Here is a 17,571-nt window from a genome sequence, read left to right as displayed (position 1 = left end):
TGACATTACCAAGATCTCTTGCCATCAGCCTTTTCTATACATTTCAGTCTACATTTTGCATTGCATGTTACATAGTTGACATCATTAAGATGATTGTCCTAATTTCTTACTAGCTGATGTTTTATTTACATTTGCATTTCCTAATTTATGATTAAAAATTGTATGGAATATGGAAGACAAAATACAGAAAGAAAATTAATCATTTTGTCCACCAGAAGCAATCAATACTTATATTTTGTCATATATATTAAGATCTTCTTACATGTAAGGTTGAGTTCATAATTTATAACTTGATTTGCTGGTTTTCTTTGAGTTAGCATAATAATTTAAAGTTTTCTTGTGTAATTAAAAATATTTTAAAAGTAAATATTCAATAGCTCTTTGATATTCTAATGCCTAACCTTTCCCATATGCTTTCTCTTTGGTTTTCTTTCTTTTCTTATTATTGTTTTGAAGGACAAGTGTTGCCATTTCTATCTTTAATGTCCTTAGAATGTATTTGAATAATCAAAGAGAGGATCAGTGAATATGAGTATTTTTAAGATTGTTGATACATATTGGCAAATGGCCCTCCTAAATCATTGTACCAATTACCATTCCTTCCAACAGTGTGTGACATTTCCTGGTGATACACAAATTAGCCAGTCTGCTAATTTGGTAGGAGAAAATAGTTCTGTATTTTTAATTGAATTTCTTTTTTATTTTTGAAACTTTATAGGTTTATTAATAAATATGCAATAACTGTAGTCATTAGGTTTTTTATTACCTGTTTCATAAATTACATATACCACATGCTCTTTACCTATTTAAGCTAGTGGTATCTTAATTCTTCATATAGTAAAGATATACCATTAGAAGTGTCAAGACTTATTTACTTTTTAGTAATGTTTGTTTTGCATGGGATACAATCATTAATTTTATCTTTTGGGGAATCTAAATTGGTATTTTCTATAGATTTATGTAAGTACCAGCACTGTTTATCACCCTCTCCCAAAACTATTTTAGGTCTCCACCTGCAGCGTTTACTAAGTAAGTGTGTATATAGATGTTCTTTTATCTACACTGTCTCTGGTCTATCAAAGCTATTCTTCTAACCTGTCTAATTTAGAACAGGATCATATTAGTTTAAATACAGTTTTTAAATATTTTTCAATGCTTGGCTAGGCAAATTTCTGCTAGGAAATCACATATGGTCATAATTACAAATATTTTATGCAAGTACTTTTGTGTATATGCAGTTATATACAATTATATGTATAAAAAACAATTGTAGCCATAATTATGTTATATGTGTATATAACATATTAAAATAGTTAATATTTATCACCATTATATTCAATTTTTTAAAACTTATGACAATTATTCTAGCATATGATCTTAATATTTCTGACAAATATTAATAGAAAACAAAATACACATATGGAGTTTGAATGGTTTGATGTAAAAATGAACATTTAGTTTCCTTTTAAATCAACTTCATAATTAATCCAATTCTCATATGTTTATCACAAAATAAGCACATTTCTTGTGTTTTTATAATTTCAGTATAGTTCCACAATTATTTTAATTATTTGAGTGTGAAATAATTAAATGAAAACATTAATCCTTCTGACTTCTCTATATGTTCAATGCTGATAAATGTGATTAGCCTCTGAAAAAATATTCAACAGCCATAATGGAGGGAGCTAAATAAATCAGAACTTATATATTGGCTTATTTTTTGATTAATCTCCTCTCCTCCTTTTTGCCCACTTGGAAAAAATTAACATCACTTTTTCACAACTTTATCTGTCTTTATTTTTTCCTCTCTACTGCTCTCAAAGTAAATTAAAATCTAAAATAGCTAAGCACAGACAGGTAGGTCACGAGAGTCACACACTCCTCTCTAAGAAGCTTTAAAGATAGATCTGTTTCAGCAGTGAAATGACTGAGAGGGAAAAGCTCGGTAGTAACTTTAGACTTCTACAAATGGAGATAATCGATGTTTGCTCAGTGACGGCATCATCCTGTAGAAGAAAGCAACACATGAGTCAGTATTTTGTATGTCAACACTATCATTGTGCCAGAACAGAACTAAGATGCCAGTTAATTGCAAAGGTGAATCTATGTAATTTTCCTTTATTGCACAAGTAAAGATTATCTCTTCTGTAGAAATAAACAAAAAAAAAATACCCAAATGAGAACAAGCAAAGGCTATTTATTAAGAGATTGGTGTAGCAAGGGAATCAGCCACCATCACCTGCGTCTGGCAGAAACCCAAAGGCAGGCAGTGGAGTGTAAAACCTTTACAGTGAAAAGCAGGGAAGGCTTTAGTTTTGCCCTGATTGGAAGTTACTGGCATGGCTAACTGGAAGTGGAGCATCCTGTGGGATTGGTTAGGGGAGCATGTTTGATTTCTTCTAGTTGGTCCTAAGTTGGAAAAGTGGACAAAAATTAGGAAAGCTGGTATTTACTGATAAAGTCCTGACAAATTGACCACTTGGGTCAATTGCTATAGAGTTTATGCTTTGGCTTTCTATCTAGACCAATGGCTGTAGCTTTGGTGTCAGAGTTCTAGTTTTTTTATTGGGTCTACCCATTGTCCATTTGTGTAGTCACTTTCTCATTTATACACTCACTGAAGAGTAGTACAGGTCTTTCTATATGTTAGTGTTCATGCATAAAAAAATATATATAAAAGAGGAAAAACTGTGAGGAGTGTAGCCATGAATATACTGGGAATTCCTTTTATTAAGTGTTCATTTTTATTAAGTGAAATACCTATTTCAGGGGTGCCTGGGTGGCTCAGTTGATTAAGCATCTGACTCTTGGTTTTAGCTCAGGTTATGATCTCATGGGTCATGAGATCAAGGCCCGCGTTGGGCTCCACACTCAGTGCAGAGTCTGCTTGAGTTTCTCTATCCCTCTCCTTCTGTCCACCCTCTGCTCACTCTCTCTCTCTCAAAATAAGTAAATAAATAGGTAAATAAATAACACTATTTCAAATCAGTATCACTTTGAATTTATTGGTTTATGCAAGAAACCATGTAATTTAGAAGTTAGAGGATAGAAATTGTTTAAGAAGAATTTTGTTTTATCAGATAACTTAAGAACCAATACGTCTTTACAATGCCAAAAAAGTGGGGGGAAAAAAGAGGGGAAAGTGAGATTGAGATAAAGGTTAAAAAATATTACATTTTTAGTCATTCTTAATAGCAAACTTTTCCTTTTACCTACCTTTTTACCAGTTTTTGAGGTCAGATATCAGTTTGTAGTCTGTCCTACTTATATAACGCCTACGATGTCCTATTTCCTATCTGCTATTTGAGGAGGAAGTTGAGTTTTCAGAAGATTATAACTGAACTGAAGGAGAGTTCATCCACCAGATGCACAGCAAGCCAATAAAAACTGACTGACACCAAGCTTTTGAAGTGAAGAAAGATAGGTGATTTATTTGTGTGGTACCACCCAGGAGAATAGGGAGCTAGTGCTCAAAAGTCTGGAGCTCCCTGATGGCTTGCAAGTGAGGATTTTAGGGGCAAAATTTGGGGCAGGGATCTTCTGAAAAGGTGGACGCCATTTACTGGAGGCCGAGGACGTCATGCTAGCTTGTGTTCTGGTGCCACTTCCTCTGGTCCCTGGGGGTCTTTTCCATTTCAAAAGACTTGAAATCTAAAAGAAATATATTTATTCTTCATGTTAGAAATTTCATTATATATATATATATATATATATATATATATATATATATATATATCTTCAGGGTAGTGATGATTAACTACTTTTCCTACAGCTTCCTATGAATAATAAGCAAGCATTCCTATCCCTTGAGCCTCCGCCAAATGTTCTTTGGCCAGTTGAGCCACGCCTGGGGGTGATATGACCTCTAATATACCTTTTTCAATCCGAGCTCTCAAGATGGACGTTGGCTTCCAAATATAGATATTTGATGAGAGTATGTAGACCAAATAGAGTAAAAAGGTATTAGCGTTCTATTGGCCATATCTAAATTATAGCTTATATACATTTATGTATATATTATGTTAATACGTATTTTCATGTATATATAAATACATATGACATATATAAATGTAGACATATAAGTGTATAATAACATAGTAGTGACATTTAGTCCTTCAAACTTGAATAATATAAAAACACTTAAGCAATGTATGAAAAGGTGAAACAATGTGATTTTCCTGTTCCAAACATTGCACTGGAGCTTCTTTTTGCAAAGATACTTGATGTACCCCATAACCTCTTTTGGCTGTGAGTCACTAAAGCAGATTTTTCTGAACTTGGTGACCCCTAGGGTTTGCTTTTTTTTTTTTTTTAAGATTGTATTTATTTATTTGTCGTAGAGAGAGAGAGAGAGTGCAAGCAAGCACAAGCAGGGTGAGCAGCAGGCTGGGGGAGAGGAAGAAGCAGGCTCCTGGTGAGCAGGGAGTGCAATAAGTGGGACTCGATCCCAGGACCCTGGGACCATGACCCGAGCCAAAGGCAGGTGCTTCACCGACTAAGCCACCCAGGCATCCCTAGCGTTTGCTTTCTTAATGGGATTTGAGTCTTTGACATGCTTTCTACTTTCATAGAATGAACAATTCTAATAGCGAGGCATGTCATTTCAATGTAACACAATTAGTATTGTGTTTTTAACAATTGGTACAAGAATGGAATAGATGGTATGATTATCTTTAGTGAGTACAGAAATATTGTTGCAGAAATGGTAAATTTAAACCAGACCAGGAGAATGAAGAGAAATTTTATCGGTTCATTGATAGTGTGTGATAAGGAAGGCATATAGGATGAATGAACACGGCATGTCTGGTATCCTGTAACTCTCTAGACGTCTATAAGGCCTCCTACAGCCTCTACCTGTGACCCTCCCCAGCCTCATCTCCAATCCTTTCTGCTATTTTTGGCATGAGCTTTCTTACATACAAACTTTATATATGTATATATAAAAATAATATATGATATAAAATTGCATAATTAAATATACATGCTGTTCCAGTTTACTCCAGCTCAGTAACAGTTCAAGGAAAATCTGTTATGTTAAAATATCCACTTCTTAAAAGCTCTTTTGACAAATCTGTAGCAAAACTGAGCTTCACTTTCATCTAACTTTCTGTAAGTCTGTGGTCCAGTAACTACAGAGGCAAAATAGAGATCCTGAATACAGATAATTTTATAGTTTTGTTATTTTGGTTGAGATAATATGACTTCTAGTTAATCCAAGTAGCTAGTATTGAAATACAGGAACTCAAGAGTCTGTTATTAAACATTCAATTTGCCATTAAAAGAAACCGTATAAGGATCAATGTTAGAAAGAAAGAAGGAAAATGAAAGAAAGAAAGAAAGAAAGAAAGAAAGAAAGAAAGAAAGAAAGAAAACAAGCAAAATACGAAAAACTTGTCGTTTAAAAAAATAGAGAATAGGACGAAATTTATAGTTACTCAACAAACCAGTCTTAATTGTAGGTAGTATAAATTAGCATCGTAAACAAATTGTAGAATTATTTAAAGTACTTACCAGAGAATAAATTGTTTTTAAGCACCTCCAGGCACTACTGATGTTTTTATTAACATGCAGACCACTAATATGCTAATTACAAACCTTTTCCTTTGTACTCATTTAGCAAATTCCTCTAAGACTATTGTAAGACAGGTCATTCAATACAAGTATTTATTGAGTACCTATTGGATCCATGGATGTCAATCTGGAGGAAATTCTGAATCCACTAACAGCTTTTGAAAAATAATGATACCTGGATCACACAAACAAACTATTTTGATTTAATGATTCTAGGGTGAGCCCTGGGAATTGTTTTTGGTTTTTGTTTGTTTGTGTGCTTAAATAACACCTGTCATTCTAATCTGTAGCTAGTTTTAGAATCATTGCCTAATGTGAATAGAACGTTGTTTTTATATAACTTCTTATTCTGAGAGCACAACACATAGATTCTTAGTAAATGTTGCTAATAAGGAGAATGATCGTATCTCCTACTGCAGCCAAAAGTTTACAAAAGGTGATTAATATTTGGTGAAATTCATTTTGAGTGATTAAATATATACTAGGTTAAATATATACTAGATTAAATATATACTAGATTAAATATATACTAGAATAAGCAGACTGAATCTAATATGTTCAATAACATTTTCTAGCTGCATCAATGCTTTTAACTGTGCCGTTCATGGAAGAAGAATGGGTTTTATAATGATCTTTGGCCCTTTAGAATGATTAAAAGATAAACAGTGAATCTTCATTAAAGTATAGCTTGGGAAATAGGTCAATTGAAATATTGTCTAAAGATAACTCATCTCAAGCTATCTTTCTGCTTCCATGTGGTATGTGATATTCCTAGGTTCTAATGGTTGTTTCCAGAGTAAGAAATAAGAATTCCTGATTCCAAAGTTAAAGTCAGTTGGGTTTTTGTTTGTTTGCTTGTGTGACTTCATCCTTAAGGCAAAGGGATGGCTGCACATAGCACACTTAGATTTGTAGAGTTTGGGATTTTGTTTTTATTTTAGAAATCCTTGAAATATCTGTAATTTATTTACCTCAGGCACTTATATGATTTGATCTGTATTTTATACATGCATTAGTATGTGTAAACATGCATAGCATACACATACATGCAATAGTAGAGTTTGGGTCAATAACTAATTTTATGGCATCTATCCTTTAATACTTTCAAACAAAATTTGGTGTATTTTGCTACAGTAAGGTCTAGATCCATATATAGGCATTTTATGTGTTGTATTTAATTTACTGTGAATTAATTTATCAGATTTTTTTAACCTGATAACAAGCTATTGAGGAAGAAGAAAGAAAGGTCTTTTTCAGAGTTCTCCATGGCAACATCTTAAGTTTTCAACAAAGGGGAGGGGAATGTGGCTGGGTGAAAAGGAGAGAGGGAAAAGAACTAGAAGATGTGGAAAAATTGTGCTTCTAACGTAGTATGAGGCTGTTAACTGGTACCCACATCTTACCTCCACAGCTTGCTTTCAGTGCCATCTTGGGAAAGCTGCTGCTTCTCTGAGCCCCAGAATTCTTAGCTCTAAGATAAATATACTAATAGGACATTTCAGGCTTGAAACAGGAAACACAAGGAGAAAGCAAATGTGTTGGAAAAACATACTCCTTTTGTGTCTCTCCTTTACTTTCACACTACTACCACACTCACAATGCTCAGATACCAGATAGGTGGGTTTTGTTTTGTTTTGTTTGTTTTTATACACCCAGCAATTCTCTATGACATGATCTGGGTGGCCTACAGTTCAGTTCAATTCTGACAATAACTGGACTTGGCCCCACAGGTTAAGGACTCAGTCCACAGGACTACCCTCTACTTCAGAGAGCAATCACAAGTAGTCGGTCCCCAAGTTGCACACAACTTCTGTCCTGCAATCAGGGGTTCTCATGTCTTGCCTCCTTGAGTTTGATCATTTGCTACAACAAGTCACAAAACTTTGGGAAACACTTACATTTACCAGTTTTTCGTATAATACAGGGTATAGTAAAGGGTACAGATGAATAGCCGGTTGAGGACATACATAAAGCAAGGTCTGAAAGTGTCCCAGTTGCAAGCTAGTCCATGGAGTTGATTTGTATCACCCTCCTGGAACATGGATGTGTCCACCATATTGGAAGCTGTTTGGACTCTGGGACTCTTGGGATTTTTAAGAGTCTCATGCTCTACTGACTGAGCTAGCCGGGCGACACTCTTGGGATTTTTATAGAGGACTCATTGTGTAGGCATGATTGATCACTGACTCTATTTCTATCTCCCTCCTCTCTCAAGAGTATGAGGGGTGTGACTGAAAAATCCCATACTTCTACTCATAATCTGTAGTGTTTCTGGTGATCAGGATACACCTCATTAGTACAAAAGACATTCCCATCACCCAGGAAGTTCCAAGAGATTTAGAAGCTTTGGGTCAAGAACCAGGGTGAAAGATCAAGTATTAGAACAAGAGATGCTCCTTGTGCTGTTATCACTTAAGAAATTATGAGAGTTTTAGGAGTTCGGTGCCAGGAACTGGGGTCAAAGAATAAGTGTTGGAGCAAAGATTCTTCTAGCACCCATACGTACAAGCATTTTAGGAGTTCTATGTCAGAAACTGGGAAGTAGATACCATATATTTATTTCTCATTATTTCGCAGCAAGATATGAGAGTGACAGGTTTGGAACTTGATTAGGGAAGACTGAGATCCACTAATGTTTCAAAATCCATCTACCAGAGACTTGTGCTTAGATAAGACCATTGTTGGTAAAGCATCTTAGCTAATAGGGAGACACCTATAATTGTTGGTGAGGGATACGAAGCTCTTTATAGTAAGAATGAAACAGAGAAGTAGAAAAGAAACTTGAAAAATTGCTACATATAATGATATCCTATTCCAGTTTGTCTAGACTATGACTTGGAAATAGGGAATGAATTGCACATATAAATACCAACATGTGTATGGTAGATGTAGTATTCTTCTCAGAGTTACTCAAAGGCACAATTAAAAAAATAATTAAAAATTCTTTATAACCATTTTATATTACCTTCTCTTTAGGGTGAATAATTTTATGTCTTTGTGCCAGAAGCTTGGGGACTGAAGAGTAGAGTTTGGGAGCCCTGTCCATCATAATTATGCTGGCTTAGTGTTTGCAAAAGATTTCTGGAGAGTTTTAACCTGGCTTCATCAGGAAATCAGCACTAAATCTTAGAAGAGGGCAGGGAATTAAGACAGATGTAAAAGATACCGCATTATAAATCTATGAAATGATTAACACCGTCAGTGTTAACTATCAGTGAACGATTTCCTCAGTTTCTTTTGTTATAAATATTTGTTAAACATTTAAATTATTTTCATCATTTAAAAACTGATAGAAGGGGAAAAATGAAGAGAGGGAAATCTGAGGGGGAGATGAACCATGAGAGAATATGGACTCTAAGAAACAAACTGAGGTTTTTTTTGGGGGGGGGATGGGTGACCATGGTTATAGGTATTAAGGAGGGCATGGATTGGATGGAGCACTGGGTGGTATATACAAACAATAAATCATGGAACACTACATCAAAAACTAATGATGATATGGTGACTAACATAACACAATAAAAAATGTAAAAAATTAATAAAAATGATAGTGTGTAAATGACAGTATATTGTGATAAACCTCACAATTGAACACTTTTTAATGATTTCACTTTCTTAAAATTATAAAGTGATAACCACAAAACATCAAAAGCAGAGAGAATTAAAATTGCCCCATAATGCTAATTAATGGAACATTTCAACAATAGCTCTTTAAAAACCACTTTTGTCATCGTTTTATTTCTCTGCACACTAATTAATATATATATAGCATATTGATTTTCATCACATCAGATTCCACAAATGTATTTTGTTTTCTTCAAAATATTCATCATGTAGTTTCTTTAAACCAACTTCATGCATATTTTCTGCACCTTACTCTTTGCCCTAAGACCAGATTATTATAATCATGCCATTTCTAAAACTTCTAAAATGCTCACTGTGAGTCTGGGACAGTGCAAAGAGCTTCACATGTATTATGAAACTCATTCTTCAAAACTGCACTATATGGGATAGTTTCTGTTATTATCTTATTCACATCCATGACTGGTTTACCCAAGCGATCCATATGGTAATGGATGCATCCAGGACTGCTCCTAGTTTGACTACAAACCCCATGATCTTAATTCTTTTCCTTCGTAATGGTGTCAAAAGATAAGGACTTTTTTATTGCTCTTTGATAGGTTTCAGAGGATTTTGTCCTAAAGGCTTGGTGCCACTTTTCAGCGGCCTAAGTGCCACTCTGTTTTCTCTAGTACTGAGTGCCCTTAGTTGTTGTTATTGTTGTTCTACTTAAAAGGGATAAAGCCTTTTTGTTTTCTTCCCCTTTTTAATTTTTTTTTTCAACCAATAAACTGAAAATATCTGTTACCTAATTAAAGAACTTGTTTTGTGAAATTACCCTTCCTGTGTTTCTCTTCTTTGTCTATTAGGATCTTAGAGCTTTTCTTATCTGCTTCTATGATCTTTTGTTTAACAATTTAAATCATTTATCCATAGCCTGTAGTCTTGATTCTCTGATCTAATATCGCTGAGAATTTCTTCCCTAGAGTTAAAATCACCTTGCTTTGGTAGGAGGGAGGTTATCTTACTCACATTGACACACTTCATGCATATATTGATCAACTCTGTGTTAAGTCCTGGCTAAAGTAATTGTATTTGAATCTTCTTTGGGTCTGGAAAGCTTCTGTTATATTTTAATCTTCTGAAGGACAAATCAAGATATCTTGTTGAAACAAGGACCCACAGCTTTTTGTTGTTGTTGTTTTGTTTCTTGGTTTTCGTATAAGCCTGGAAGAGCTAAACTATTTTAAACTTGGCTAATAATGATCTTGCTGTAGCCGCACGCAGTTCCTTACAGACTTCCAGGTGCTACAGACTGATGAGAATGCAGATGTGGACTGTGTGGAGCCACAGCTCGCAGAAATGAGATTGGCTGCTATTTCTAGCACATCTTGGTTTCTATTTCTAAATGATCTCTGAGGCTTGTAAGCATTTTCAACCTGTACTTCAAGTATGTATTGATTAAGGGAAGAGCCTGTATACCATCTGGTGCTGAGGTGTTACTGTGACAGCATCCTCAGAGTTTATTTTAAAAGATTTATTTGGGGTTATTCTTACACATTTGATAGTCTTAGTAAAGGAAGTCCAGTTTTAATCTTCTTAATGATGTGTAGAATACTGTGATCACTACTAAATCCTTAGGAAAAAAATTTCATGGGATTGATGTTTCAAAAAAATCACATGGACCCTTCTGTATTTATGTGAGTCAGTCATAATGTATATTTATATTATAAATGGAAATACTTAGCATGATAATATTATATGGATCGTGAAAAAAACAATTACTCTGAGATAATAATCTAGTCCATCACTTTGATTATGATATTACTAAGACTAAGTTACCACTTTTCTCCAAAAATGTATGATATGCCAGATCCTGATCTAAGTGAATATATATATATTCTCTCACTTCATTTTCACAAAACTGTCGAGATAGGATCTGCTATTATTCCTATTTTATAGCTGTCAACTGAAACACAAAGAGGTTAACTAATTTACCCAAGGTAATTTATTTGTGCCATCTTAAAATAAGTCAGATGCTATCAGTGCAAATTCTAAAGCAATGACTCAGAAAAAAATACAAGGGTTTGATTTTACATGATTTTGTATTTTTGATTAAAGTTTGTTAAAACTTTAAATTAAAGCTCTAGTGATAAGTAAGGTGATATAAATTCCTCAAGACTAAAATTTGTGGATTGGGTGTTACAGTGAATAGCATGTATATTTGTGTGTGTGTGTGTGTGTGGGTGGGTGTATGTATGTGTGTGTATTAAATTGTAAGAGATAAACCTTATTGTAATTTTTTAAATTAGGAAAATTATTATTTTTAGGATCATTAGTGTGTTTTGTCTCAGGACACTGGCTGAATATTAAATCCTGTTAGGTAATGCCAAACCACAGTGAAGTTACCACCTTCCTAAACACAGCTCTACATGAGTTTATAAACTGTATAGTTTACAACTAAAAGTATGTTTGTACTTTAATTTGTAGATTACATCATCTTTTTTTTAATCATTGAAAAGTAATCAGATATATTTGTCAATAATTACTCTTTATTAATTATTTATTGCATTGGAACTCTGCTCTTTGAAATTAACACATATATGCAAACTTTCCACATCAATAACTATCAGTAAATAGAGCTAATTGTGTCATAGGTAATACCAATTACAGTAAAACACTGACTACTTACAGATGCCATTCATTTTGTTTAAATTGTGAAGTAAAAGAAAAGATCAAAGAATCATTCTCATCTTAGGAAACTAATAGTCTAAGAAAATAGGAAGGCAAACATTCTCTAAGGGCAGGTATTAAATGTTTGAGGACCCATATTCTCTGTCACAACTACTCAACTGTGTCATCACAGCACGGGACAAGCCACACACAAGTAACGAGTATGGCTGTGTCCCAATGACACTTTATAGACAAAAATAAGTGGTAGGCTAGATTTGGTCCATGCACTGTAGTTTGGCAACCCCTAATCTGAGGGCCGATACAAACAGAAACAGGAAAGTTGATTTATATAAGACATCAGTACGTGTTTAAGACATTAGTGAAATTAATTTAATTATAAAGAAATATATTAAGAACTGCCAATGTATTTCACAGATATTTTAACTAGTCTTTAAGTATTTTAATATTTTGATATACTTTAACTTTGAATTTCATTATCTCTATAGTGAAATAATTTTAAGGCATATTTTTAAAATAATTTACTTTAAATTTAAAGAATTTAAATTTAAAGAATTTACACTCAGGGAGAGTGGCAGGCAGAGGGAGAAGCAGGCTTCCCACTGAGCAAGGAGCCCAATATGGGACTCAAGTCCAGGACCCGGGATTATGACCTGAGCCAAAGGTCCAACCGACTGAACCACACAGTCACCCCATAAAAATATATTAAAAATAATATATTATTATTATTATTATTATTATTATATATATTATAATAAAGAGTCAAATAGGAAATAAATCTCACAGTAGTCTTTTTTGTTTACTAGGATTCCACTTTAGTGACAGCCAAATTCCAAATTAGTAGTCCTAAAAATTAAAACAACATCAGTTTACAAAAAAATTATAGATAGATAGATAGATAGAAAGACAGAACAATCCCTACTTTTCCTTTCAAAAAGACCCTTTGGAATTTGATGTGGAAAAACTTATCTACCTTTTTTTTAACATTTCCAAATTTGTTATATGTTTATATTTCACTTTCCTCTCCTTATTTGTTATAAAATAGAGCAGATACATTTCAAATAATTACAATTCAAAATAGATTTTAGAGAAAACCCTAGGCCTGCTGGTTTATGCGTCATTGCTGAGCTCATTTCCCTGTCTCTTGAAATCACTAGAAATGATATTCATAAAGTATACTAGCAAGTGAATGCATTGAAGCACTAAATAAACTTATATTATAGTCTGTGATCAGTTTATGTGGTTTCTAATGATAAAGTACATTTTAGTAAGTGATTTACTTGGTATTTTCTGGATTTTTTATGACTATGTGGAAAATTTGAAAGAATCTTAAATGTCGCAATATCCAGAAAAGTGCATGTATTATATATAGTTTGCTTTTTTATTATAGCAATAGCTCTACAAATATATATCTGGAGATGCGTTTTTTTTAAGTCTGAATATGTAAATTTAAATTGGTAGTTTTCCATAGGTGATTGGAGAAGTCATGTAAGCGTAACATTTTCAATAGGTTGTGATAAATAATGCCACTGGCATACGAAATCAGTGGGTCAAACTAGCAGGACATTATTCTCCCTCCTAATTTGTAGGCTCTACGCAAACATGTATTTAAAGGACAATTTAGCATGTCTTCTGAATATAAATTTTGCAGGAATTTCTGAGAAAAGATCTATTTAAATGGGCTTAAATCTTTATTTGTATGTTTGTATTAATTGCATAATCAAAAGCATTGGCTCATTATATTTCCTACGAATAAGCATTTTAAGTAAAATAAAAATAATTATTTAATGTAGCTCTGTATTTCTTAAATCCATAAAATGCTATTTAATTTGAAAGGCATTGTGGAAGAAATTTAATTGTAATGCATTTAGGGATTTTGCTTTTGAAGAGCAAAACAGACACCTGTCTAAATTCATAGAGTCTTAATGCTATATTGAGGGAGTGGGATCTCTTCCTTATCTTGGGCTCTCTTGTTTGCTTTTCAGTTGCTGCGAGTGTGGCTGTGGAAGGGCTTCTTCCCTGTGCGCTGTTGCCCATCCAAGCCTAATATGGTTAGTGTTCCCCTCCCGCTTTCACTCCTATGTAATGTCCCACCTATATGTATTATCGTCAGCATTCCTTTTTTATTTTTCTCCATTTGTGTACATTTTAACAGTTAGTGCACCAGTTGTGCCTAAAAGAAGAGTGAACTGATTTCCAAAGGGGAATCTTAACAAGTCATTGGGTAATGGATAATTTCAAATAAAATATACGTATAGTACATCATCCTTATGTCCAGCATTCATACTTCTCTTCCAAAGCGTTTGCTGTGGTCCTGATTTAAACCAGAAGTTGTAAGATTGTAGCACCTGTTTTACATTTAACATGTTGCTGTGTTTGTTGTTCCATTAAGATTAAAATCATATCACGTATGGAGGTGGAATGCTACTTCTTGCTGAAATGCTGCTTCAAGGTGAAATCACCATTTCTCTCTCCCAGAACCACGGAATGACCATAACTTAATGGGGATCTTCTATTTCTTTTTTGTTATCATTGTGGATACATATGGCATTGGAGAATAGAACCACATGTAATTTTAAATGGTTTATTTAATATTTTAAGCTTGGATTATTTCAGATATTAGCTGTTAGAGGTGATATTTCTAATTTGGTATCAGTGAAGTAAAAAAATATGCACATTTTGGGAATCAGTGTCCAAATGGGATAGTCTTAATTACTTACAAATGCAAATCCTGATTATATACTTCGGTTATAGCTATAAGATATAGGCTGGTAGGAAAGACCAGAGACCTCTACCACAGATTTAGAGAGACTCCTACATAATAATGTACTATCTTGGAAAAAGTGAAATAATCCAGATAATTTCTGCCCAGATTAAAAAGTCTAAATCCCTGTACTATTGTATTGAGCTGTTATCTGTAGTCAAAATTTGCAAGGAAAAGATAATCCGAAATGCATTTTAGAGAAGTGTAAGGTTTCCTTGGAGCACTTTAAATTGTAACTTGCATTCTCTAGATGTAAATTAATTTTTGTTAATTAAAAATTGCTGTGAATATATGTGCACATGCGTGTACATGTGAGAAATGGTGGGATGGATACCAGTGATCTTCTGAGAACGAGAGAAAGTAACAAGCAGATTGATAAAACTCAAGAGATCTTTTTCTCAGTCTTTTGAAATTTTTGTACTTGTAAAAAGTTTCAAACTTATTATGAAAGCATAGATTTGTTTCACTTGACTTAACTTACTCTAAAAATTCTTTTTCTGAGCATGGGGCTTTGGTGACAAACCAAAAAACCCTGAAATCTGGCAATGGCTAAAGTATAACATAAATAGCTTTACATTGTGATTTTTTAAACCACTTTATGGAAAGCTAAAAACGAAAATAAAAGTTGCTGAACTGTTCACACTACTCGAGTCTCGAATACAGTTGTTGTAAGAGATATATCATCACTATGTAGAATAAATAGAATTTACATCTTGGAAAAAAAGATTGACATCCGGGCCTATCTTGAGGTAAATCGCAAATATAAACTTACTGTGAATATAAAAATTTATGAAGACACAGTTTAGAAAGTATTGGCAAGAACAAACGTTAGTCAGATTTTAAATGCTTGGATTTTAAAAATAGAAACTTTTTCCACTATACAGAGGGCTCCAGGGAGTTTATAAAATAAATAAAAGGGAAAATAGAAAGGCAGAATGCTTTCTTCACAAAGAACACATCAAAAACCTGATACAAGAAATGTTTTTCTAATCTTTTTACTCAGATAACATTAGTAATTTTGAGTGCATTTGTGTGTGCGTATGTATTTGTGTGTGTGTGCACATGTGCACACACGCACACACAGAATGAATGAAGGAATGAATGAATGATTTAGCCACAAATGTGCTTAGATACCTAATAAAATGGTAACAGTTTTCATGGAAAAATTTATGGAAGATCCAGAATTTTTTAACGCATTCTTAGAAAACAAGTCAAAATAAAGTGGAAGAAAAAAATTTTAAATTAATTTTACATAAATCAGACTGTAACAGAATTATCTAAAATTATTACTGGGAAAGAATGGAAGCTTAAGATGTTCTTATTGTTATGTTTTCTAAAATGCCATTTTGTAATGGAATGTCAAATCACTACGAGGTTTCCATTAAAAATACTATCTGTTTAGATTTAATCATTGAGGAAAAAACAACATTTTATCGTGGAAATTAAGGGCTGAGAAGAAGAATTTTCCTAGTAGTCTGTACTGAAATACTGAAAATACTGAAATACTGAAAAATCTTGACCCGAAATCTTGTCACCCAATTTCATGTATAATCATATCAGGATGAGTCAATTACCACATAAATATTTTCCAATGGAACATTCTATCACCAGCATTTGTGAACAGACATAATAGACCAAAGATTGTTACACATTTTGAGATTTTGAAATCTCACTGCTTTTCATTTCTCATGTATAGTTGGTTTTGACCTTAAATTCATTACATTATAATGCAATTAAAATTGCCCACTGTAAATTTACTGGCTTTTAAAAGTACCTTGACATACCTTGTGGAAATCTCAGGGTCTGAAAAGCCTAATTTTAAACCACTGATTGAGATCTTTGATCCTCCAGTTCAACTATATTAAAGCTTCAGTTCTCCAGAGTTGTGAGTTTTGCTGTGTTATATCTGTCACCAAAAAACCTTACTCCATTCTTTCTCAAATGGATGGTGTAACATTTATAAGATAAAATCAGTAATTAGATGTTGCCACCTTTGATCTCAAATTATTTTTCATCATTCTAGTTGCCCACTTTGTGTGAAATCTATACAGTCATATATAATGTTAATATTTCAAATATTCTTTCTTCTTTGACTTCAATCTACCCAATAATAGAAAATATTTATGTAATATTTATGATGGAAACCTAGAGGCCTAGATTTTAGGTACCCAAGATAGCCTACATTTTTAGGAGAGGTATTTTTTATTGGTGATCTTTGACTTTATGACATCATAACTATCTTGAGATTCTAATTACTATTTTACTTCTCAAAGGAAATCTATTTTTACAAATGCACTGTGTTGAATGGATTTGTTTTTTAATGTAAATAAGACATTAATGTGTGTAATTTCTAAAATAACATTATCATTTATCCCTTAATATTCATTTGTGCTTATGTTTACAAAAACAAAAAAATTTTTATAACATAATATTTATTATAAGTCCATCTGAAAGATCCCATGGTCCCAAAATAGCTTTTTCTTGTATTTCTTAAATTCAGACATATGTCAGACTATTTTCTTCATTCATTAATTTTCATGTTTTTCCAATGTCTTCTTATCACTTACTGCTTTTTCTGAAGTGTTCAAGTGGCAAGGGAAATAGAGTTCTGTATTCTGAAAACAGGCATTAAAGGTTCATTTACCTGTCCTGTAACTTTTAGGAAATCAATCTCACTTTTTAGAGATTTTTAAAAATATTATTAGAGATATGAGGGAAAAACTAATGCAGAGATTAAGACCAAAACAAAATCAAAAACAAATTTCTCTGACCACAAAGATCACAAATTATATTGAAATGTGACGTTGGGGTACATGGGTGGCTCAGTCAATTAAGCATCTGACTCTTGATCTCAGCTCCGATCTCCATCTTAGGTCTTGATTTCAGGGTCCTGAGTTCAAGACCCACACTGAGCTCCATGCTGAGCATGGTACCTACCTAAAAAAACAAAAACGAAAACAAACCGTTTTTCTTAACGTTTCAAT

At 33.3% G+C, this 17,571-nt stretch overlaps 1 protein-coding gene across 10 annotated transcripts in view; it reads left to right on the top strand.

Moving 5' to 3' along the window:
* Positions 1 to 17,571, top strand: part of EPHA5 (EPH receptor A5) — a gene marked incomplete at both ends in the record, with an annotated part of 340,499 nt that overhangs the window by 273,503 nt on the left and 49,425 nt on the right. For 5 of the 10 annotated variants that reach the window (XM_080797650.1, XM_080797656.1, XM_080797653.1 and 2 more), the window contains one exon: positions 13,809 to 13,874. The exons of the other annotated variants lie outside the window; for them this stretch is intronic. In XM_080797650.1, the coding sequence (XP_080653776.1) occupies positions 13,809 to 13,874 (66 nt within the window). The remainder of the gene's footprint in view (positions 1 to 13,808; positions 13,875 to 17,571) is intronic. 10 annotated transcript variants of the gene reach the window in all.

This window comes from Martes martes, assembly GCF_963455335.1.
Source record: "Martes martes genome assembly, chromosome: 2".
In the NCBI taxonomy this organism is placed as follows: Eukaryota; Metazoa; Chordata; class Mammalia; order Carnivora; family Mustelidae; genus Martes; species Martes martes.
Note: the sequence above shows the minus strand (reverse complement) of the source record. Positions and strands in the feature narration are given on the sequence as shown.